The sequence below is a fragment of the Zingiber officinale genome, chromosome 7A (assembly GCF_018446385.1).
Source record: "Zingiber officinale cultivar Zhangliang chromosome 7A, Zo_v1.1, whole genome shotgun sequence".
NCBI lineage: Eukaryota > Viridiplantae > Streptophyta > Magnoliopsida > Zingiberales > Zingiberaceae > Zingiber > Zingiber officinale.
The window spans coordinates 113,167,587-113,193,143 of record NC_055998.1 but is presented as its reverse complement, the minus strand read 5'-3'; the positions used below and the strand labels follow the sequence as shown (position 1 = coordinate 113,193,143).

Below are 25,557 nucleotides of genomic sequence, written 5' to 3'. Positions count from 1 at the left end.
CGTCGTTCTCTTCAAATCCAACGCCCAACGATTATATGACCGTCAGACCATGATTATTTATCATGTTTATCTAATTGCCTACACTAAAGCAGGCACGTCCAAATGAATCAATCTAGACACGATGTCTCATGATATGGTGGTAAAAGGAACCTATCAATGACGAGTCAAAGATAAAAAAAATAATTGATATAGAGGTCAAAATTAAAACGGTTAAAAATATAAAATCAATGGGTCATCAAAATTGGCTAAACGGGTGGCAAAGAGCCGATCGGGCGCTCGACGAAAGGAGGACCCAAGAATAGGTGACGTCCGGAGGCTCATTCGTCCAGATCGCTTGCCCGATCGGGCGACAAGCAACGCCCCGATAGCCAGACGACTAAAGAGAGAAGGATGAATGTTCGCAACCGTGACAACCCTATAAGGACTAGTCCGATCGGACTGCCTATCTGACCATACGAGGAATAACCTACCGTGTCGAACGACCGTGGAGAAGAACAACCTCGAACGATTGGGCAGGGAATCCCGGCCAAGCGGCTCCCCCGCTCGGCCAAGTAATGAGACCCCTTGCTTAGCTTATCGTATCCTTCTGGGAATTGGTGCCGCTAACAACAAGGCATGATTAGCTGACAAATCATACCGTGGAAGCTTCTACTGTCATGTCAGGGATTTGCATGCGCTGTTAAGGAATGGTGTCAGAGACACTTTTCTGACTTATCTTTTCATAAGAAAAATGGAAAAATGTGTATGCGCTTTGGAAGTATGCATGTACACTACAAGACCACTATATAAAGGGGGGTCCATGAACATAGAAGGTATGCATTATTTGTGATTGCGCTCTTGTTGCTACTATAGTCTTCTTTGTTCTTCATTGTTACTGATGACTGACTTGAGTATCAGAGGGCCAACGCTGGGACCCCTTCCTTGGTTTGGCACCGCCGTTCTTGGTTTTACAGGGCAGAGCGGAGTCTTCACGCGTTCAACCGTAGAACCACATCCCCAGCCAGTTGTCTTCATCAATTTCGGATAGGATCATATGGGCGCCACCTGTGGGAACACTACAACATTTTTCACCAATGGCAACGTCCAAAAAATGTGGTCTAAAGTATAAAATCCGTTGCCTTTTCTTTAGACAACGGTTTTTAAACCGTGGTATAGTCAGCCATTGCCTTTTGTTTAGGCAACGATTTTACTAATAATTCGCAACACTATAAAAAAAAACACCAGCCTTTGATGAATATAGCTAACGGTTTTTTAATCATTCCAATAGAAAAAACCGTTATCTATGATAGCAACAAAAAAAACCATTGCCTTTGATTGCAACACAGGAAAAACCGTTGCCTTTGATTGCAACACAGGAAAACCGTGGTTATTGATAACAATAGAGGAAAACTGTTGTCGTTGATAGCAACAGAAAAAATTAATACTGAAAATATACCAATTGAAGAAAATTATACCAATTAAAGAAAAACATGCTCAAAATATATTAATCATCCACATACATATTGAAGAAAATTAATTACATTGTTATCCAAAAAAAAATATTATAATACTCAAACAAATATACTAATTAACAAAGTATGCATCATCTTCATCCACATTTGTCTTAATATTTCTCTACCTTAAATTTAAATCTTTGCACACAAAATATAAAATCATTTGTCATCTATCATTACTGATCAAAACATTTGATCTGCATCCACATTTGACCTTCATCCACTATCAGTACTTGTACTAAAAAAATCAAGCTATATAGCATCATCTTCTTCCACTTCTATGTCCAACATTTGATCTTCATCCACATGATCACCATCCATATTAGGATCCTGTATATAAAATTTAAAATATTAAGACCTCACCAATCATCATAAATAATAATTAAAAAAGCATAGCTACTAGAGAGTTATAAATGTTGAATAAATTATTAGATAAATGTTGACTCATGGTAATGACATGACTCATGTTGAATGACATAATTGGATTCATACTGATAACTGAGAAAAATACACAGAAACTAAAATGCATAAAAGCAACAATCTGATATCACAGGGGTGAGTGAGCACAGAAGTAAAATGCATAAAAGCAACAATCCGATATCACAGGGGTAACTGAGAAAAATATTGATGACATGACTCATGTTGAGTGAACACAGAAGTGTTGTCAATAAGAAAAAATAGGCGTGATATCATATCATAAAAGCAATATTCTTTTGGCATCGAGTTATAGATTAGGTCCATTTGAGTTCTTGATACCATCATCTGCATTGGATAGGGGTCAGACATTGGAGGTAGTAGCAAAGTGAATAGCATACAGACAAATCGGATAAGAAACAACAGATTGATGCTTGGCATCATCAGGGAGGAAAAAAAATCAATCCTAGAGGAAAGTAGTGGTTAATGGAGTCTGGAATCAAATAGCAGAATAGAGAATATTAAACTACAATTGCAGACCTTAGATTAGCTGACTACCACAAAAGATTGTATTCCTCAAACTCGAGTTGGCCACTGTTAAGTTACTAAAGTCTCTGGGTGCATCAATGTCTTTGGCAAAGCATTAGACATTCGCACACCACAAAGCCTTGCTCAAGTCTAAGAAAAGACATTTAATTATAGAAAATATTAAAAAAAAACATATGTATAGCACAAAAAAAGGAATATTGTAGAATTACAAAGAAAACATTAGGTGCATAATGAGAACTGATATTATCTAACCCACTACAGATGTTAGTTTGGTGCATATTCAATGCTTGTAATGTGACACTCATAGCATGACCAACCAAATATGTGTATATATTATTGGTTATAATTTGCATGTCTCCTTGCATTGCTTCTTCTAGGCCTGTGCTACTGTAATTGAGTCTTTAAACCAATTCAGAGCCTAAAATGATACCTAAGGTCAAAGGTAGAATATCACACACATACTAGGGCATCCATAATATGGTCCGGTGACGATGCCTTGCATCATGAAGATTCAAACTCAAATCCTAGTACGTCAATGAGTTCTTAGCCCAAACCTAAATTTTCATTTGCCAAACCCTGAGCAGGTGTCTTTGTTTGATTACACACATTAATTACCAGGTAAGAATAGGTGACTCCTAGAGGAAAAGATGTGACAGTATAGGTTAATACCCACAACTGAATTTGACTATTTACATTTGAAATTTATCACGTGATTATGTATAAAAACAGCCTAAAATCAGTACAAAGTAATTATCGCAAATGTAGGGGTGGTAAAAGATGCAACATTTTGCAAAATAGATCCAGCTATCTGTTCCAATTTTCAAACACAGTGAAAGTCGAGACCCCAAGTTAGTCAGGTATACCAAGGACAAAATATGAAGATCTAACTAATAACTAAATTTGGAGTCTATTGAAGGATGCAATAAGTCAAGAGGTTACGTGCAATAAGTCAAGTTAGATAGGTATACCAAGGATGCAATAAGTCTATTGAAAAAGGGAATTACCACAAGTTATGCCTTGAGTGCATAAATATTTGAACAAATTCCAAAAATATTTATTTAATATGAACTTCATTTTTACCTTGGGATTATTTGGAGCATGAGTAGATGTGGATGAACGTAGACCACTATTAGCATCACATGGAGATAACAAAGCTGCCAAAGACTCCATGTCTACTCTTGAGTCATTTTGATTTAACATGGTCCTTAGAAGAAGTTGAAATTTTTGCTCCATTGCCACCATCTCTTTACTATGTTTCACCTCCATCTCTTCATGTTTTGCTTCTATCTCGTGCACCTTATCAGTTAAATGTTTGACTTCATTAGCATGCCTTTTCTCAATTTCTGCTATTTCTTCATTTCTTTTTAAGAGTATAGGTGTTGTAGTTCTTCCATAGCATCTCACTCTCCCTGGCTTCTCTTTGCCAAATACAGTCTTAAAAGCCTCAGTAGAAGGTACACCAGAATTTTCAATCAAGTCTTGAAGTTTTGTCTAGCAATTGTATAAGTAATGTTAATTGTGATAGTGAATAATTACATTTGACATGTAAAGCGTAGAGAAACACTTACAATTGCATTATTTGTTTCTTGATCTAGTTGTTTTCCTTTCTTACTCTGTCAAGTTTCAATGAACATTTCAGCTTGAGTTGGAGACTCTTTATCCTCCTTTCTTGCACTAAAAAACAATGATTTAAGCACTAAATTTAGGCCAATTTAAATGTATGCTTATAACAAATAGAATAGAATACCAATCTCTCCTTTATACAAGCAAAACTTATAGGCCCTGCACAGTGTCTTCATTTTTACCGAGCAATATTTTTAGCATTTTGATCACTTATTTCCTAAATTCATCAATGAAAAATGAATTTTATCAAACATGAAAAATATAATATAAAATATTACTTAATTATAAAAATATGTATCTTACTTGAATGGTTTCAAGTCTCCAATAATCCATCAACACTCTAAAGTGTGCTTCTGGTATGTCTTGAGGACGATTTTTCAGTCGCTCGCGCATGGTTGTATACTCGGTGAAATGATTTTTCTTAATCCAACATTTATATCGCCTCCAAGCATCATTTATAATACCATACACAACCTTCTCCCTTTTTTCTGGAATGATGTATTTTTGCTGCTAAGAAAAGTAATGCAGTTATAAAGATCTAATTTATAAAAATACTAAAACACACATGTAGTAGAAACACAAAAGTAAAAAAGTTGACACATTGATATAATTCCATGTGTTGTTTGTTTGGTATAGCTTTCCAATTTGTGTAAGTAAGAGGACACAAATCTGCACTTCTTGCTATTGTTCCCAAGAAACTACTAAGTTGAGAAACTGTCTTCTGGTCTGGTCCAACGGGTTCTCCTTCTTTATTCAAGATGATTTCTTGTCTATCATTTATTGATCGTTCATGAACTTTTTTACACAATGTCTTTCCCCGTTTTCTCTTCGATGTTGCCCCTAATTAACATTACGAATAAACAAGAAATTTCATATTTTCATAATGTCTAAAATAAGCAAAGACACTTAAAACACAAATGAGTTAAAATCAAAAGTTGATATCCCCTTAAACTAGAAAAAATGTTACCTTCGGTTGTATTGTCATTAGTATCCTCATCTTCTTCATTTTCAAAGTTGATATCCCCTTCAACTTCTTGTTCTATGTCATTTTCTTCACTCTCTTCATCTTCTAATTCCTCTTCTTCAAGTTGATCCCTATGGTTATTAATATATTTTTCAAGTGATATAGCAGGACACTTTGAAGTAGCCTTTGGTTTCTTAGAGGCTGGTTGTTCTTCCGTAGATCCTTGACCATGATCTCCTATTGTATTTCTCAGTTGTCTCTTCAAATTATTTGGACAAAAGCTGTCATTTTGGTCATCAATCTTCTTAGATGATTCAGGTTGGACTAAAAATGCATGGTTATCAAGGTCTTTTTGACTTGGAATGTAAGTAGATCCTCCAACTTCGACTTCACTTCCAGTGGCTAAGGATTGCCTCATCTAGTCTTGCTTTTTGTGGTGTGTTTGAGTAGATCTTCCTACTTGGATTGCACTTCCAATGGCTAATAGCTTCTTCCTCTGTTCTTGCTTTCCATGTTGCATCAAAGTAGATCTTACTTCTAACTTTTCTTGCTGCATTCTAACTTCTTGAACTACACTTGTAGTGCTTAATGGCTGCTTGCTTTGGTCTTTCTTTTGATTTTGTATTTGAGTATTTCTAGCTTCTTGGACTACACTTGCAACAGTAGAATTTTTCCTTGGCTCTTGATTTGAAGTAGATTCTTTGTTTTTCTTCATATTTTTGGCACCTTGTTGAATTGCACTTGTAGTGGTCAATGGCTGCTTCCTTTGGTCTTTCTTTTGATGTTGTATTTGAGTATTTCTAGCTTCTTGGACTGCACTTCCAGCCGTAGAATTTTTCCTTGGCTCTTGCTTTGAAGTAGATTCTTTGTTTTTCTTCATATTCTTGGCACCTTCTACTTTTACTTTATATAGTTTGAGCAATTCAGCACTGGACTTAACTTGAAATTGATGAGGTTCAATATCAATTCTCCTGTTCATTTTTCTAAAAAAGGAAAAAAAAACCAAAAGCACATAAAATGATTAAAACAATAACATAACAAGTGAGACAATGTATGAAAAATTAAGAACAAAAGCACTGGAATTAAGAACAAATTTCTGTAAACAAAGAGATTGGTGATACTATAAGATAAATAATATACTGAAGGATCAAATTGTCTCTAGAGAACTTAGGGAAATGAGACTGAGGAAAACAACTAGTGAGCCAACCAAGGAAGCATCTCTATACTGAAGGATCAAATTGTCTTTATACAGAAGGATCATGCCTTGAGCGTACAAGTACGATATAAGAAGAAACAAAATTGTCATACCCTTCTGATCATTTGATACGCAGTACGGATATTGTCATTGTGATATTAAACAAAATTCATGTGCATTTGTATGTTTTATGTACCGAGGAAAAAGAAATCATCTCTGTGATTGAAGGATCATGTCTTAAAGTAATAAAGAAAAGTTTGAAAAGAAACCAAATCCTCATACACTTGTGATTTAAAATCATTTCTGAAATCGGAGGATCAAGTATTAAGCAAAAAAAATAAGAATCGATATCTGATGTTGAAGAGGGCTTTACGCAACTATTCCAATGCCAAGATTCCTGTTTATCAACAATTTACGTTAGTTAGAAACTCTCAAGATTGGTTTAATTCCCAATTTTTGTCACAAAAGAGGAATATACAAATGCTTCTACCATAAGAATCAACATATGATGTTTACAAAGGCAATAGCTATGAATCATAATGCCAATCAACTTTTAGCAAGCCAAATTAAACAAAGAATACTATGGAAGAACTAATCTTCCAAGAACATAACATGTGTAAACATGCACCAAAGGGGAGAACAAGTCCGCTTGGAGGCAGGGCTGCACACATACTATAAGACCCTTCAGTATATTATTTTCCTCAGTCTCAGTTCCTTGGTGTAACTTCTGGCAACTAGCAGGTTGAAGATAGGTGTAACTTCTGGCAACTAGCAGGTTATCATTGTAACTAAAACATATATGTAACTAATGTCAATTTAAATGAAATGAAACGAAATCAAAAAATTACAAAGATTTTAAGTCCATCATAAGAGCTATTTTTGTAAAGTTGCTTTTCTTATGGTAGAAGAATGTTGAAGTTTCTCAAGTCAAGAAGTAGCGAAATTGTCAGGACACTAACGCCTTTTATAGCAAAAAATAAACCACTAAGAACATGACCTTTGTTTTTAGGATGGGAGCTTGCTAGAGAGGTGAAACTACTCAATCATCTGGCCAATCAAAATGCAATATGGAAAAAAAAAATCTTGGTTTGCAAAAAATAAACACACTCACCTGCTTCAATAATGTCACGAGGTCACCACCAACACAATACTCTAGAACCAGTCAAGTTGAATAGTAGATATTAGAAATTTAGAACAAATAAAGTAAAGAAGCTATTTGAATAGCAGATAAGCAAATATTAGCAATTTGGAACAAATAAAAGATACTCATTGTGTTTAAATGTCTGGCGCAAAAAGTGAAAAAATCAGTACAGATAGACTAATTAGTTACTATTGAATTCACAAAATAAAATCAGTACAGATAGACTAATCCATGGATTCCGACAAAGTGACATCAAAATCTAATTCATCTTCGGATTCCACCATATTTGACTTAAGCAATGGATTTTCAATAACCGTCGTCGGCATATCATCCCTGACCAACTCAACTTCATAATTGGAATCAACTATAGCTAGATTTACAGCATGATTTGACGGCTCGCTTTGATATAACTCCTGGGCATTTGAATTTATATCATATTTCATATTAAAAAAGTCTCGTGGAACGGTCTTCATAACATATTTTCTATTAGCATCAAAAGGATCTTCAATATAGAAGCATTGGTGGACCTGAGAAGCCAACACAAAAGGATCATCTACATAACATCTCTTATCGAAGTAAACACAAGTCAACCCATACTTGTCGTCCTCAACTTCATACCAATCACATCGAAATAACACAAATTTAGAACTACCATAGTAGTCCAGTTCAATTATTTCAATAATTGATCCATAGTATGCTATTGGTTTTGTTGTTGGATTTTCATCTTTAGTGCTAGCAAAGATTTGGGTCACTGACACCACCGAAACACCACTATTTTGTGTCTTGTGTTTTGCATCACGTTGCTTTGTATGAAACCGGTAACCATTAATGACATAGCTAGAAAAACGTCTTGCAATTGTATTTGGTCCTCTAGATAGCTCCTTAAGGTGGTCAGGTACATCATCCATCAAAGCACGATTTTTGAACCACTTAACGAAATCTTGTCCTTGACTCTTTGCTTTGCTCCACTTCTTTCTTTTTTTAACATTTGTAATTACATTTTCATGCTCCCTACAATTGAAATTGCATTGTTAAAATGAATGTTAAATACTTTTAACATAATTAAAGCCAACAACCAATAGATTTACTTACCTAATGAATTCTTGAACTTCATCATGATTAAACAAGATGTAACGGTGGGCTTGACTCCTTAACTTGTATTCCAGAGAAATTACTTTTGCACTTCCAATAGAATGACCAATGCCAACTTCACAAGGATCACATCTATCACTATTCCTTGTCATTCTATTAAGCCTTGTTTCTACACCACCATTCAAATATCGTGAGCATAATGTTAAGCATTCCTCAACCAAGTATCCCTCAACAATAGAACCTTCTGGTCTACTCTTGTTATGAACATAACTCTTCAATTTACCTAAATATATTTCTGGAAAGTACATCCATCGAAATTGTACTGGCCCTCCTAATTTTATCTCGTCCACTAGATGTATAGGCAAATTCACCATTATATCAAAAAAACTAGGAGGAAAAATTGTCTCCGACTGACAAAGTGTTTCAGTAATCTCTGATTGCAAGATATTAAGATCCCCCATATCAATTACTTTTTGGCATAAGCAACGAAAAAATGAACAAAGATGAATCAAAGGGTGGGAAACCTGGTTGGACATTGTGCTTCTCACAACTACTTGTAGCAAGTAATGTAGAATGAAATGTGCATCATGATTTTTGTAACCATAAATTTTCTTCTCAGCAACATGAACACATCTTGAGATGTTTGACACACAACCATCCGGTATTTTTGCTTTCTTTAAAACACCATAGAAAATAGTCTTCTCATTCGGAGTCATGGAGAAACATGCTTTTGAGAACATTATATTTTTACCTTCATTTGTCTCTTTGGGATGAAGTTTCTTTCTAATGCCCATGTCTTGTAAGTCAAAACGAGTTTTTTCATGATCTTTTGTCTTCCCTGGGATATCCAACAAAGTCCCAATTATATTATCAAATATATTTTTCTCTATATGCATCACATCAAGGTTATGGCGCAAGCTATTGTGCTTCCAATATGACAACTCAAAAAAAATTGATTTTTTCTTCCAAGGACCATTGGTAAGTTTTTTTTTGCATCTTTCCAAAGACATTATTGAAGTTTTCTAATAATTCTAAGGTATCTTTCCCTTTCAACAAAGTTGGTGGAGGCCTGGATTCTTTTCTCCCATTAAAAGCCCTTGTATTTGATTTATATTCATGATCCATAGGCAAAAAAACACGATGATCCATATAACACATCTTTCGACTATACCTCAAATAAGTTGAATTAATGTTATAATTGCAACAAGGACATGCTAATTTCCCTTTTGTACTCCACTCACTCAACATAGCATACCCAGGAAAATCACTGATAGTCCACAATAGAGCTGCTCGCATTTGAAAAGTTTAATTTAGTGAAGAATCATATGTTTCTACTCCTGAATCCCACAATAACTTCAACTCCTCAATCAATGGTTGGAGGTACACATCAATGTTATTCCCTGGTGATTGCGGGCTAGGGATTAATAAAGATAGCATATCATACTCAGCCTTCATACACCACCAAGGTGGAAAGTTATATGGTATCAAAACCACAGGCCAAGTACTGTGAGACACATTCATGGATCTAAAAGGATTAAATCCATCACTGGTCAATCCAAGCCTTATGTTTCGTGAATCACTGGCAAAGTTAGGATGACATTTATCGAAGTCTTTCCACGCCTCTCCATCCGCGGGATGCCTTAACTTTCCATCCTTTGAACGCTCCTCTTCATGTCACCTTAATGAGCCAGCTGCCTTTGAACACAAAAATAACCTTTGAAGCCTAGGAATCAAGGGGAAGTGTCTCAAAACTTTATCGGAAATTTTGTAAGCTTTCTTATTTTCCTCAAGTTGGCGATCTCCTTCAACATTCTCAATCCATCGTGGAGCTCCACAAACATGGCAAGAGGTGTCATTCTCGTGATCTTTCCAATATAGCATGTAGTCATTAGGGCAAGCATCAATCTTTTTATAATCAAGCCCCAAATCCCTTATCATGCCTCTAGTTTTGTTTAATGAATCGGGAATATTCAATTGAGGCATAGATTCTCTCAACAACACTAATAAAGCATTGAAAGATGCATTACTCCAACCATAAAGGCACTTCAACAAATACAGTCGAATACTGAATGACAATTTAGTGAAGTTTTTGCAACCCGGGTACAACTCTTGCTTTGCATCTTCAAGTAGATTATAGAACTTTTTAGCATCTTCATTAGGGCCTTCGCCACCTCCATTTTCTTCTTGTGCCACATATCTAAATTGTTCATACAATAGTCCATCAATATCATCAATGGCATCCTCTCTATCATCCATATCACCATTGAGATCCATCGGGTTTATTAGCCCCTCACCATGACGAACCCAAACATCATATCCTTTTTCAAATCCGTATCCAATTAAATGATCAAGCACCACTGCCCTTGTCCTCCAAAATGCATTGTGGCATTTAGCACAAGGGCACAAAATCTCTACTCCTTGGGGGTTTCCTTTTGTGTACGCATAATTCAGAAAAACTTCAACACCATTAATGTATTCTGGGCTATATCTTGGTAATTTCATCCACGCCTTGTCCATCGGCTTCCTTAGGATAGCATCAAATAAAAAAGGATAAGGAATATTTACTTGTATGCCAATATGTAATGAAAAGCTATGACATTCTTAAAAGGCATGAATATGATGTTGAGTTAGATTCACCCACCAAAATAACATGAATGAGAGTCCATAAAAACATTCTTAAAAGGCATGAATATGATGTTGAGTTATATTTACTTTTCCAAATCATTTTTTGTCATGGCACCTTACTTGTTCCCTGGTCAAATGTGCTGTTGCAGTTAAAGCCTAGAAAAACATCTATTATAACAAACATCTAAATTTAATGTGAAAAGGTTATATACTGTTCACTATGGAAACACAATTCAAAATTGAGGTTGGAAACTACAATCCTTGTGATTGAGTGGGTCTAAGCCACCAAAACTCAAAGTGTTATAAATTATTTTGAATTTGGACCATCTTAACACTTCTGCATTTAGTCAAAGCTTAATAAGGAAAAATGAACATAGATAATCAAAATTAATAGATTAAAAAATGATGGGTTGTTTTTATTATTCAATCAAAGGAGAACTAACTAATGATATAGCTTCTACACCAACCAACCAATTCAAAAATATTGGCATCAAACGAAGTCTAGCATTACTAGTAGTTCTAACAATTCCATTAACTTATTAATAGACAATAGAAACTATTATATCTTAATCTACCTCCCATGTTAGAGCATAGAAACAACCTGTCCAATTTTCTATGTAAAATATAAGATGCCCCTAAATGCAATAATGAAAAGATGATTAATATATCAAAGATAACTTTCTAGACTAATCTTTAAATGAAATGATAATTGGATTAAACTTGACAATTTCTAATGGAGATATCTTCAAAAACATAGTTGGTAACAATATTCCAAGACAGACTATTTCAAAAGATGAAGTTGGCGACAATCTTCAAAAGAGATAATATAATTTACTTCCTTAACTTCCTTGTTAAATAATATCGCAGCTGGATTCCAAAGGTTTTGCAGACGTAAAGACAAAAGAAAGTAGAGATAAAGAAGTCAATGAAGTGTTAGTACAAGAGGTGAAATAGAGATACCAACAAGAGCACAGATTCCTCTGTACAAACATTAATATAAGCTGAAAGACATTAGTACTGAGATTCATATGATTGGCCAAAGACAGTACAAATAACAATTGGGCAGCCTGATCTATTGAGTCTGTTTGGCTCAATATGGTGAATGGCTTTTCTAGAGCATTGGATGTAGAGAGTAAAAGGAGCTCTTATTACATATGTTGATGGTCAGCCAAGGGCATGGTGGGTTACAAGAACATACTGCGAGATGATTACATTCATCGAATAGCAAGCCTTTTCTGAGAATTAAGTTCATGAGACATTTTGTTAGGACTGGCCTTAATTCACTCTCATGGTGGAGTAGGTATAAATTTCTTGTATTTTGCTCCATTTAAGATGTATAAACAGTATTTAGTAAAAAGTAATTTGTCATGATAGATTCGGTTAAAGTCATGATTGGATTAGATGTCTACATAAAAGGGCGAGACATATCAAAACCTTCAAGTTCCAATTGCTCTGTCCAAGTTGATCTTAGGGGATGACGAGAAGGCACTTCCCTCAATATCACAAGCATACTCAATAATGCTTTCTTATAGCAGGGAAGCTTTCTTATAGCAGGGAAGGGAATCTACCTTCCCCCTTTTACTTGAAAAGAAAAAATAATGCAAACAGTGAATAAAAAACATCTCCTAAGCATTATATCAAATAATTATTGTGCACATTACTACAACGAAGGATCTGGCGATAATGAAGTAGCGATAATCAAGCAGAGACTGAAATTATAGTTGGATCAAGGGCGCAAGATTGCCACAGCATTTGCAATCAACAAATAGTAAAATTGAAACAACCTACGAACCTCGCACCTGCTTCAAGGCCACCCGTTGCCTTCTCAATCGGAACTCAAGCCAAAATCTATCTGCTCTTCGTCCTCTCCCTCATAAGGGATGCGATCAGGTCTCAGGACTGGCGCAAGCGACCGACTTGCTGTTTGTTAACCAGCTACTCCAAGCGAGCCCACATAAACATGGACTGGTGTAACCGGGGGAGACGACGCTTGTGCCGGCAGGGTAGACAGCAATTTTTGGAGGGTGCGTGGTGTGTGGTTGGGGGAAATGCGTGCGCGGGTAGGGAAACTTTAGGAGGGAAAAGAAAAAAAAAGTAGGGAAAAGAAAAGGTCGGGCAAAAAAATGAGTAGGGAAATGCGCACGCGGGTAGGGTCGATTTTAGAAAATGAAAATAAAAATAGAAAATTTTATTTTAGAGAACGGTTATTAATCGTTGGAGAAAAATAAAAAAAAACCGTTGCCTAATGTATTTTAAGAGAACGGGTTTTAATCGTTGCAAATTTTTTTAAAAAAAAACCGTTGCCTAATGTATTTTAAAAGAACGATTTTTAAACTGTTGCAATGAGAGGCATTGAAAAAAATAAAGAATATTATAGTTTAAACCGTTGCTTAATGTAGCGCAACAATATTTAAAAAAATATTAAAAATCGTTGCCTAATCTATTTAGTATAATTTTTTTTAATAAATGTATTTTAGAGAACGGTTTTTAATCGTTGCATATTAAAAACATTTATTAAACAAACACTATTAAAAACCGTTGCCTAATGTACTTTAAGAGAACGGTTTTTAAGTCGTTGCAATGAGAGGCGTTGCCAAAAATAAAAAATGTTGTAGTGGAACTTAACCTGTATCAAAGGTGTAAAGATGGAGGACGTTGGATGACTTACGACTGTGACATTAACGCGAGAAGAATGGGACATGCTGATACAAGAACGAGCGGCCAAGATGTTGGAGCAGCAGTAGTAGGCGATAGCCGATTGACAAGAAAACGAACAAGCGACATTGGCAATAGGACAACGAGCCGATCATGGAGGCCGAGCTGGAAACGCCACAGCTCATCGTCCGAATAACAAGCCGACCGACACATTTGGAGATGCACCAAATATGCCGATCCCCTTTCACTGAGCATTGTTCCACACCCATTCTAAGGAACAAGGCCGAGCGGATAGAGCACAGGGATCCTCCCCAGATGATGCGCCTATCCTGGATGTACGAAAGGGTAAAGCACCAAGGCTCGACGATTTCCCCGAACGGATAAATAGGCAATTCTCTCAGGAGATCCTGAACGACTGGTTGCCGCGACACTACGCGCCACTAATAATAGGAGAATACACAGGGGCGATCCACCTCGAGGATCACCTCATAAAATTCGACAACATGGTCACGCTCTATCAGTACTCCAAGGGGGTCAAATGCTGAGTATTTCTTACTACGCTCTCTGAATCAGCTCAGAGGTGGTTCAGACACCTGTAGATCGGATCAATACATAGCTTCAAGGACTTTCGAGCTACGGTTTTGCACTATTTTACTAGCAGTCGCCGCCATCAAAAGATGAATGTCAATTCGTTCACGGTCAAGCAGGGGTCCAAGGAGACACTATGGGCCTACATTACGAGGTTTAACTAATAGATATGGAAGTCCCTTCGGCCACGCTGGAGATCCTTGTAAGTTCATTCTCACAATGGCTGTTAGAAGGTGAATTCTTTCGCTCACTCATCCAGAGGCCCCCTAAGGACTTCGGTCATCTGCTCGGACATACTACCGAGTACATCAATATAGAGGAGGCCCAAGCAGCTCGGAGGAGGGAACTGATCCCCAAGCCAGTAGTCATACTGGAACGACAAACAACCCATTCAAACCCACCACCAAAGGGGCCCCGAGCAGGAGTAACACAACAGCACCCAGAGCCCCGTACACACGTGGTCCATCATGTGGAAGCCGATTAGGGAAGATCCACCGCGAGACAACAGTGGATGCCACTCTTTTGCTCATTCCATCTGATGGCAACACACAACACCAGAGACTGTTACAGTCTCAAGCCGAGGCCTCGCCGAGCGGCCTCTCCAAGATTGCACCGTCTCTCTCCATCCCCTGACAATCACCATCATAGGTGATCATGTAAAATACCAAAAAAATGACGCATAATGATAAGGGAATTTTCTGGAATTTTTAGAAATTTTTCGGGAATTTTTCGGAGCTCGTATGGACAAGTTTACAGGGATAAAAATGGGGTTCGGGAAAGCCTGTTTGGGCCTTCCCCATTTAAGTGAGGAAATGTTTAATTTTTCCTTTTAATTTAGTTTTCTTTTTCTTTATTTCTTTTCACTCCGATCCTCTACTGTGCCGTTTCCCTCACCCGAGCCTACCTCCGTGCACCGCTCTTCTTCCCCCGCCGAACCCGAGCCCTAACTGCTCCTCGCCGGTTTCCTTTCTTCTTCCCGAGCCGCCGCGATCAAATTCTCCCCTTCACCGTCGGCGCGAACCTTCTCTCTCGTGCGCGTGGGATGCCACTTCTCCTTTGCCCTAGCTGTCGCGGTGAGGACTGAGCCGGCCAATTGATCCACTGCCTTCGATCTCCCCTTTGTCGTCGCTACTCCGCCGTCGCCGTCCGTCCACGCGAGCAGCCGACCGCTGTGCCCTAGTCTTCCTTATCACCGCTGGTTTCTTCCTCCTTCCTCGGCCATCTCTGCACGGACACATCCTGACTCCACTGCAGTCGCGCGTGCCCTAGCATTGAGCCTTCTCCGGGCATCTCTGCCTGAAGTCGCCATCTGGACCGGTGGTCCTTGCGAGCAGCCATCCCCATCGAACTCCTCTCGGCTGTCAAGCCGTCGACTACTGCTGAGGTCGGGTCCTAGTTGTGCCTTCTGTTCTCGGCACACAACGCACCCGAATGTGTATGTTGATTACATCATTGTTGGGGGTCAACACCAGCCTTCTGCCATCGCCGAAGAACTACCACTGCAGGAGATTAGGGGTAACAACTTTGCCCTATCTAAGTTATTTCATCCAGATGATTTAAGCAAGTTGAATGTGAATTTGGAGGTTTATGGGTGTATTAATTGTGGATTGAGGTGTTGATTTGAAGGGACAATGATTTCGCCCGCTCCGGTTATCATTATCAACAGTAAGAACCTTCAGACAAAGTTCCCGGCAGCAGGCTTTTCTGGTTGTGTGTCATCAGCGGAGTATCCTGCTACCGATGATCACATTGGAGTTTCACTTGGTCTCGACCACTGTTACTGATGTGAGGATGCTCCGATAGTGAGGCAGCATTAGGGTGCACTGGCATTGGGTGAGTTTTAGAGTTGATTTTTATCCCTGCTTTGGATTTGGTAAATGATTCATAATGCTTAATAAATTTAGGTGTTAAGAGATAATGGATGGATTGAGTGAAGATAAATGAAGTTTCCTAATTGAATTAGGAATTTGGTTTAGCTATTAGATACGTGTTGGTATAGCTAATTATACGTTTGATAAACAGGACTTTGATTCAAGATGGGCACCTCGACGTAGGATTTCTGGATATGATATTCTTTTGAGGCGGGTACCTCTTGACTTATCTTTTATAATATTGTCAATTGGATATGCATAGTATTTTATAGCTACAAGTAATGATCATGTTTGCCTTTGGTATGTCACGGTTTGATACCCATAGCATGTTCTGTTTTGTCACTTGTTATGTATCCAGGTTTCTACCTCGTGATTATTGCCATGAGTACCTTAATTCCTAGAGTAAGTGACATACCATGCTTTACTAAGTTTAGGACTAGATTCTGGATTTTTATTATCTGGCATGTGTACCTATATTTTTATATCATATCTAATCTGTGTACCTAGACCCTTTTGCTTTGATCCATGTATATTGTTGGTACATATTTTATGGAGGTGGATATGTTCAGGACCTAGGTTGTTATACCATAGAGGATCTGTATACTCGAGATCTGTGGATTTGACTTACTGGTACTAGGGTACACATTTTTATATATATATGGATTTGGTTCAGAATATTGTCATGCTTAGTGTCATGCACCATTCGCATAATTGCATGCTGCGTGATAGGCTGCTCCATTATTGTAGAGCATATCGCCAGTTTCATCACTGTTCGGTGCTCCGTTGGTTCGCTCATGGGTAGCGTGACGCAGCGTGGTAGCACGTCAGTTTTGCTCTATTCGGTGCTCTGTTGGTCCGCTCATGGGTAGTGTGACGCAGCATGGTAGCACGTCAGGGATCCCTCCCCGTCATCGTGTACCGAAAGATGAGAGCATTGCGCTCCCCCACTTATGATTTGGGGTAGGAGGGTAGGTGTACTCCGACAGCATCCCGTCCACTCGGTCACTCATCAGGAGTAGTGACGTCAGAGTGCACGGTTGTCACAGCCCTACCCACTCGGTCTCACCATTGTGTGTGAGATGGCTGACTAGCGTCAGGGGTGACTATATCATTGGCATCATACGCATTGATGCATTTATTGCTTGTGTTTGCTGCATTTATTTGCTGCATTTGGTTGGATGCATATGTTTGACATGCATACAGGATTTATGACACTCTCGGTTTGACGACCCTTTTGTTTTGGATAGGAGTTCCTGGTGAGTACAACTTCCCCAGTTACCTCTCAGTTTTGCATTTTTCCTATATATGATTAGGAAGCTGTATTCCATGTTTATTGCTGTTAGATATATCTTACTAGACATGTCTATTGGTATTCGCTGAGTTGTTGAACTCACCCCCGTGGACACTATCTTTTTCAGGTACCAGGTTATTAATGGAGTCGCTTGGAGTATCCTGACTACCAGTCCCCACGTCACATCAGAAGACATGTCTCTGTCTTTTTTTGTTTATTTTATCTTGGTATATGATATATGTGTATTTGGCTTTGTGTTCCGATTTTATTTCCGGAGTGTTGTGTTGATGTGTGGTGTAAGCCTAGCCGGCTAGCAGTATTTTGTTTTGTTTTGTATGAGCTTGTCTTTATGTTTTTTCACTGTGTTGATTTTGATTACAGCCGAGTGAGCTGATGAAAATATATATAAATGCGTGGTTGTTGTTATATTTGTCCAGCCGTGTAGGCTGAGATTATTAACTGTGTGGTTGTGTATATATTCCAGCCGCATGTGGCTGATGTATATTGTGTCTGTAGAAATGTTTCAGATTGTCAACCGTACAGGGGAGGTGCTGTCGGAATTTTCTTCAGACAGGGACTCCCCTAGGGCGTGACAATTTAGTGGTATCAGAATAGGTATACGATACTTGCTATATGTTTTGGATTTTTCGAGATTTATATGATTCCAATTTATTGGTATCAGAGCTCGGTTTACGAGTTTTATATCTCGTGTTTCGGATTTTGTGTTTTAGTATTCTCGATGTGACTTTTCGGATTTTGGGACCTGGCAGCGGCAGGACATCTCCAAGTTATAGGAGGTATGTTAGTATATTGTCATCCTACCTTTTTGTTGGTATATGCATTGTTGACTATGATAGTTATGACATGTATTAGCACTTTGTATTTGGTATCAGTCTGATGTTGTAGCCCATATTACATGTGATGGGTTAGCCACTGATGATGATCGACCCTATTAGGGATCAAGGATTACAGTTTCTGGTGATTTTTCATATCATAAACAAGTAGTTTTAGTTTCTGTTACTACTAGTTGGTTAGCATATTGAGGCACATACCAGCCTCTGCTATTATTAGCTGGGTAGTGGATAGTATCTATATCTTCATGTTGACCTAGCTAGTATATATTATTTTATCTTAGTTAATTTCATCAGTAAATATTGAATTACTCTTGTCAGATCGGTCAGTAGAAGACTGATTTACGTTTGTCGACTTGGGTAGTCATAGATCGATATATCTTTGTGATTGCGGAAGAATAACATACATTTGTTAGATTTAGATAGTCGATCACCGATTCATTATTTTGGTTGGTCCGATCAGCAGGGGATCGACTTACTCTATTTTATAGAAATGTTGATCTTTGGGTGATTCGTGCTTAGTTGGGTATCTAGAGCAAATTTGTGTACATGACTCGTACGGACGTGGAAAAGACTGAATTAGCTGTATACCATTGTCGATTTAGGTCAGTCTATAGAGGATCGATGTATTCTATTCCATGTGGACTTTAATTTTTGACTGTATGTACCGAGTTGGATTACTTAGAAGGTGACCCTGCTATTTCAGAATGCAAAGTTGATTGGATTAAATATGTTGATTTTGCATATCTATGTGGTGGGTACATATGATTGTTATGTGTTGTAGGAGTGTTATGATGGACGGTCTAATTGCATGTAGTGGGGTGTATACTTTTCTAGTTATGATTGTTGAGGGTTTCTAGTAGATTATATCGAGTGGTCTGATTGGTTTATTGGAGGTATTTTGTCAATTAAATCTATGTTGTGAAATGTGCATATGTGTTTGAGTGTTTTATTGGAGGTATCTTATCGATTTAATCTGAGTTGTGATATGTGCAGATGTGTTCGGTGTAATATTGAGGTATCTTGTTCATTATATTTGTTCTATGTGTACACTCGTGTCGATTATGATTTGTTGGAAGTATTACGTTGATTATACTCTTGGCATACGTGTATATATGTCATGAGAGTGTTGTTTAAGGTGTATTATCGATTATACCTATGTTGATATATGCACACGGGTTCGGTATGCATTGTTGGAGGTATCACGATGATTTATACCTATGTTGTGAGTAATGTTTGGTGTGTACTAATTGGAGGATTATGTCGATCATACATATGTTGTGTGTGCATGTGTGCCAGGTGTATGGTGGGTAGCATCATGATGATTCTACCTATGTTGAATGTAGAATGCTGAGTGTCTACATTATGTTATTGGTTGTGTTACCCTGTCAACTAATTCTCCTATTAGTGGGTGACCGACCCACTAGGATGATGATAGAGTTGACTATGGATTTGATTTGCTTACTATGTTGTTATACCCTAGGTTACCCACAGTGATCTGTGGTAGAGAGATCTTGTACAGTCTCTAGCTAGATAGTTAGGTGCCTTGGGCACTTATGTATTGTTTGTGGTGGAGCGTTGCTCCCACACATGTTATGGATTGTTTGTGGTGGAGCGTTGCTCCCACATATTGTGGATTGCTTGTAGCGGAGCATTGCTCCCATATTTATTGTAGATACATATTTCGGATTATTTGTGGTGGAGCGTTGCTCCCACATATGAAGAATTTCTTGTGGTAGAGCGTTGCTCCCACATATGTGGTATTTCGTGTGATGGAGCGTTGCTCTCACACTGGAAGATCTATTCTTTGGTGATTTATATCGTTGGTGATCAGATTCCTGACTTGTTGTCGGGGATCTTATGGTTAGGAATGCCTGTGATACAAACATTATGTGTCTTGGTGTTATCATTAGGGCTTGCGGAGCCTTAGATGTTTTCATGGACTCGATGATTTGGGTATCCCTAGGATATTGGATCAGAATTCGTTATCGTTATTGACAACATGGTGTTTTATTCCTGATCTGAGGTGTATCACGTACACCATCTTTGCATAGTTCTAGAGATGTTTCGACGGAAACGTCTATATGTGAAGATCAGTAGTGCGTATTTTGATTGCCTTCTGTGAGATGATTGAGACACATGGTCACCAGTAGGGGTATATCGTGGATCCACAGGAGATAGAGGTTGTTACCAGTTGGGAGTTACCATAGTCTATACATGAGACTCGTAACTCCCTTTGTCGAGCTAGGAATTACAGGAGGCTCGTTGGGGGTTTTTCCACGCGTTGCTATGCCACTGACACGTATGACCAGGAAAGGCGTGAAGTTTACGTGGTTCAAGGACTACGAGACCAGCTTCAAGGAGCTGAAGCGGAGATTAGTGTTGGCTCCGGTTTTGAATTTTACCTTTTGGAGAGGACGGATTCGTGCTCTATACCGACGCATCTCTACAGGGTTTGGGCGCTGTTTTGATGCAGCACGGTAGGGTAGTCTCCTACTTCTTGGCAGTTGAAGGAGTATGAGGAGAACTACCCAGTACATGACTTGTGGCTGATCACCATTATTTTTGCCTTAAAGATTTGGTAGTGTTATCTGTACGGTGTTATATTTGAGATTCTCACTGACCATAAGAGTCTCAAGTATCTGTTCACTTAGAAAGAAACTTAACCTCCGACTGAGGAGATGGATGAAATTTCTGAAGGATTACGATTGTACCATTAGCTATCACCCGGGGAAAAGCTAATGTGGTTGCCAATGCACTCAGCAGGAAGTCCCGAGGGACTTTAGCTTGCCACCGAGTTATGGTCACAGATTTGATTCTGGGAGAATTGGGCCTTGAGGAGCAGGGTATGCTGGTTACCATGGTTGCTCAGTCGTCGATCAGGATGAGGATTCAGGAGGCCCAGGTTGGAGATCATCATTTATGGTTCGTTGGCAGCCAGATAGTTTCCGGGCAGCAGACCGAGTTTACCCGGGATGAAGCGGGTATTATATATTTTCGTGGCCGATTATGTGTACCCCCATCTCCCCCAGTCAGGGAGGAGTTACTTCGGGAGGCTCATCACTCTCGATTTGTGATCCACCCAGGCGGGACCCACATGTATCGAGATTTGAGACGTTTCTACTGGTGGAACGGTATGAAGAAAGACATCGTGGAATTTGTAGCAAGATGTCTTGTCTGTCAGCAGGTGAAGTCCAAGCATCAGAGACCTGTCGGTTTACTATAGAGGAATCCTATTCCTGAGTGGAAATGGGAACATATCACCATAGATTTAGTGGTGGGTTTGCCTAGGACACGACGATGCCATGATGCGAGTTGGGTAATCGTTGATCGATTAACCAAATCAGACATTTCTTAGCGATCCGGAAGACTGATTCCCTGGATCGATTGGCAGATATGTATTGCCGGGAGATTATCAGATTTCATGGTGTTCCTTTGACTATTATTTCGGATAGAGACCCCTGGTTCACGTCTCGTTTCTGGTAGAGTCTGCAGCAGGCCTTGGGCACTCAGCTATGTTTCAGTACAGCTTTCCATCTGGAGACGGATGGATAGTCAGAGCGGACCATTCAGACTCTAGAGAACTTGTTGAGGACATGCGTATTGGATTTTGAAAGCAGTTGGAAGGACCATTTGCATTGGTAGAGTTCACCTACAACAACGGCTTGCATTCGACTATCCAGATGGCACCGTTTGAGGCATTGTAAGGTAGACCATGTCGGACACCCACCCTCTGGGATAAGGTTGGGGAGGCCCAGCTGTTGGGACCTCATAGAGCTCAGCATGAGGCAGAGTTTGTCCGTACTATCAGACGGAGGATGTCAGAGTCGCAGTACTGCCAGGAGAGTTATGCTGATCGGAGACGCAAACCCCTGGAGTTTTCTACAGGTGACCGTGTATGTCTGCGGGCTTCACCCACGAAAGGGGTGAAGAGATTTGATCGCAGAGGTAAGCTAGCTCCGCGATACATTGGACCTTTCCAGATCTTGGAGAGGATTGGAGCAGTAGCTTACCGGCTGGCATTACCCCCGTCCCTGGCAGGCGTTCACAACGTATTCCATGTGTATATGCTAAGGAGGTATATATCCGACTCGACATATGTGTTGACCGATATCTCAGTTCCCGTTCAGCCTGACTTCACTTATGAGGAGGTTCCGGTACGAATTCTGGACCGGAAAGAGCGTCAGTTGCGGAACAAGACTATCCAGCTGATTAAAGTCGGATGACAGCATCATTCAGATGAGAAGGCTACCTGGGAGCTCGAGGATGCTATCCGAGCTCGATACCCCCATCTTTCACTTGAGGTATGTGATTTAATTTACCGATTAGCATTTATACTGTTTAGCATTTGCTAGTACTTGCTGATGGTAAATAACGAAATTTGGGAACTAAATTTTTATTAGTGGAGGAGAATGTAAAATACCAAAAACATGACGCATAATGATAAGGGAATTTTCCAGAATTTTTAGAAATTTTTCGAGAATTTTTCGGAGCTCGTATGGACAAGTTTACGGGGATAAAAATGGGGCTCGGGAAAGCCTGTTTGGGCCTTCCCCATTTAAGTGAGGAAATGTTTAATTTTTCCTTTTAATTTAGTTTTCTTTTTCTTTATTTCTTTTCCCTCCGATCCTCTACTGTGTTGTTTCCCTCACCCGAGCCTGCCTCCGTGCGTCGCTCTTCTTCCCCCGCCGAACCCGAGCCCTAACTGCTCCTCGTCGGTTTCCTTTCTTCTTCTCGAGCCGCCGCGATCAAATTCTCCCCTTCACCGTCGGCGCGAACCTTCTCTCTCGCGCGCGTGGGATGCCACTTCTCCTCTGCCCTAGCTGTCGCGGTGAGGACTGAGCCGACCAATTGATTCACTGCCTTCGATCTCCCCTTTGTCGTCGCTACTTCGCCATCGCCGTCCGTCCACGCGAGCAGCCGACCGCCGTGCCCTAGTCTTCCTTATCACCGCTGGTTTCTTCCTCCTTCCTCGGCCATCTCTGCACAGACACATCCCGATTCCACTGCAGCCGCGCGTGCCCTAGCATTGAGCCTTCTCCGGGCATCTCTGCTTGAAGTCGCCATCTGGACCGGTGGTCCTTGCGAGCAGCCAACCCCATCGAACTCCTCTCGGCTGTCAAGCCGTCGACTACTGCTGAGGTCGGGTCCTAGTTGTGCCTTCTGTTCTCGGCACACAACGCACCCGAATGTGTATGCTGATTACATCATTGTTGGGGGTCAACACCAGCCTTCTGCCATCGCCGAAGAACTACCACCGCAGGAGATTAGGGGTAACGACTTTGCCTTATCTAAGTTATTTCATGCAGATGATTTAAGCAAGTTGAATGTGAATTTGGAGGTTTATGGGTATATTAATTGTGGATTGAGGTGTTGATTTGAAGGGACAATGATTTCGCCCGCTCCGGTTATCATTATCAACAGTAAGAACCTACAGACAAAGTTCCCGGCAGCAGGCTTTTCTGGTTGTGTGTCATCAGCGGAGTATCCTGCTACCGATGATCACATTGGAGTTTCTCTTGGTCTCGACCACTGTTACTGATGTGAGGATGCTCCGATAGTGAGGCAGCATTAGGGTGCACTGGCATTGGGTGAGTTTTAGAGTTGATTTTTATCCCTGCTTTGGATTTGGTAAATGATTCATGATGCTTAATAAATTTAGGTGTTAAGAGATAATGGATGGATTGAGTGAAGATAAATGAAGTTTCCTAATTGAATTAGGAATTTGGTTTAGCTATTAGATACGTGTTGGTATAGCTAATTATACATTTGATATACAGGACTTTGATTCAAGATGGGCGCCTCGACGTAGGATTTCTGGATACGATCTTCTTTTGAGGCGGGTACCTCTTGACTTATCTTTTATGATATTGTCAATTGGATATGCATAGTATTTTATAGCTACAAGCAATGATCATGTTTGCCTTTGGTATGTCACGGTTTGATACCCATAGCATGTTCTGTTTTGTCGCTTGTTATGTATCCAGGTTTATACCTCGTGATTATTGCCATGAGTACCTTAATTCCTAGAGTAAGTGACATACCATGTTTTACTGAGTTTAGAACTAGATTTTGGATTTCTATTATCTGGCATGTGTACCTATATTTTTATATCATATCTGATCTTTGTACCTAGACCCTTTTGCTTTGATCCATGTATATTGTTGGTACATATTTTATGGAGGTGGATATGTTCAGGACCTAAGTTGTTATACCATAGAGGATCTGTATACCCGAGATATGTGGATTTGACTTCCTGGCACTAGGGTACACATTTTTATATATATATGGATTTGGTTCAGGATATTGTCATGCTTAGTGTCATGCACCATTCACATCACATGATTGCATGTTTCGTGATAGGCTGCTCCATTATTGTAGAGCATATCGCTAGTTTCATCACTGTTCGGTGCTCCGTTGGTCCGCTCATGGGTAGCGTGACGCAGCGTGATAGCACGTCAGTTTTGCTCTGTTCGGTGCTCCGTTGGTCCGCTCATGGGTAGTGTGACGCAGCGTGGTAGCACTTCAGGGATCCCTCCCCGTCATCGTGTACCGGGAGATGAGAGCATTGCGCTCCCCCACTTATGATTTGGGGTAGGAGGATAGGTGTACTCCGACAGCATCCCGTCCACTCGGTCACTCATCAGGAGTAGTGACGTCAGAGTGCACAGTTGTCACAGCCCTACCCACTCGGTCTCACCATTATATGTGAGATGACTGACTGGCGTTAGGGGTGACCATATCATTGGCATCATACGCATTGATGCATTTATTGCTTGTGTTTTTTACATTTATTTGCTGCATTTGGTTGGATGCATATGTTTGACATGCATACAGGATTTATGACACTCTCGATTTGACGATCCTTTTGTTCTGGATAGGAGTTCCTGGTGAGTACAACTTCCCTAGTTACCTCTCAGTTTTGCATTTTTCCTATATATGATTAGGAAGCTGTATTCCATGTTTATTGCTGTTAGATATATCTTACTAGACATGTCTATTGGTATTCGCTGAGTTGTTGAACTCACCCCCGTGGACACTATCTTTTTCAGGTACCAGGTTATTTATGGAGTCGCTTGGAGTATCCTGACTGCCAGTCCCCACGTCACATCAGAAGACATGTCTCCGTCTTTTTTTTGTTTATTTTATCTTGGTATATGATATGTGTGTATTTGGCTTTGTGTTCCGATTTTGTTTCCGGAGTG

General features: G+C 39.6%; 1 protein-coding gene and 1 pseudogene across 1 annotated transcript; both read right to left on the bottom strand.

Annotated features, from left to right (window-relative positions):
• Nucleotides 1-1,745: 1,745 nt before the first annotated feature.
• On the bottom strand, nt 1,746-5,461 carry LOC121999622 (annotated as a pseudogene).
• A 4,684-nt stretch (nt 5,462-10,145) lies between these two features.
• LOC121999621 lies at nt 10,146-10,988 on the bottom strand. The gene has a single exon (XM_042554279.1). It carries the CDS (start codon nt 10,986-10,988, stop codon nt 10,146-10,148), a length of 843 nt encoding a protein of 280 aa, XP_042410213.1.
• Between the last annotated feature and the right edge of the window lie 14,569 nt (nt 10,989-25,557).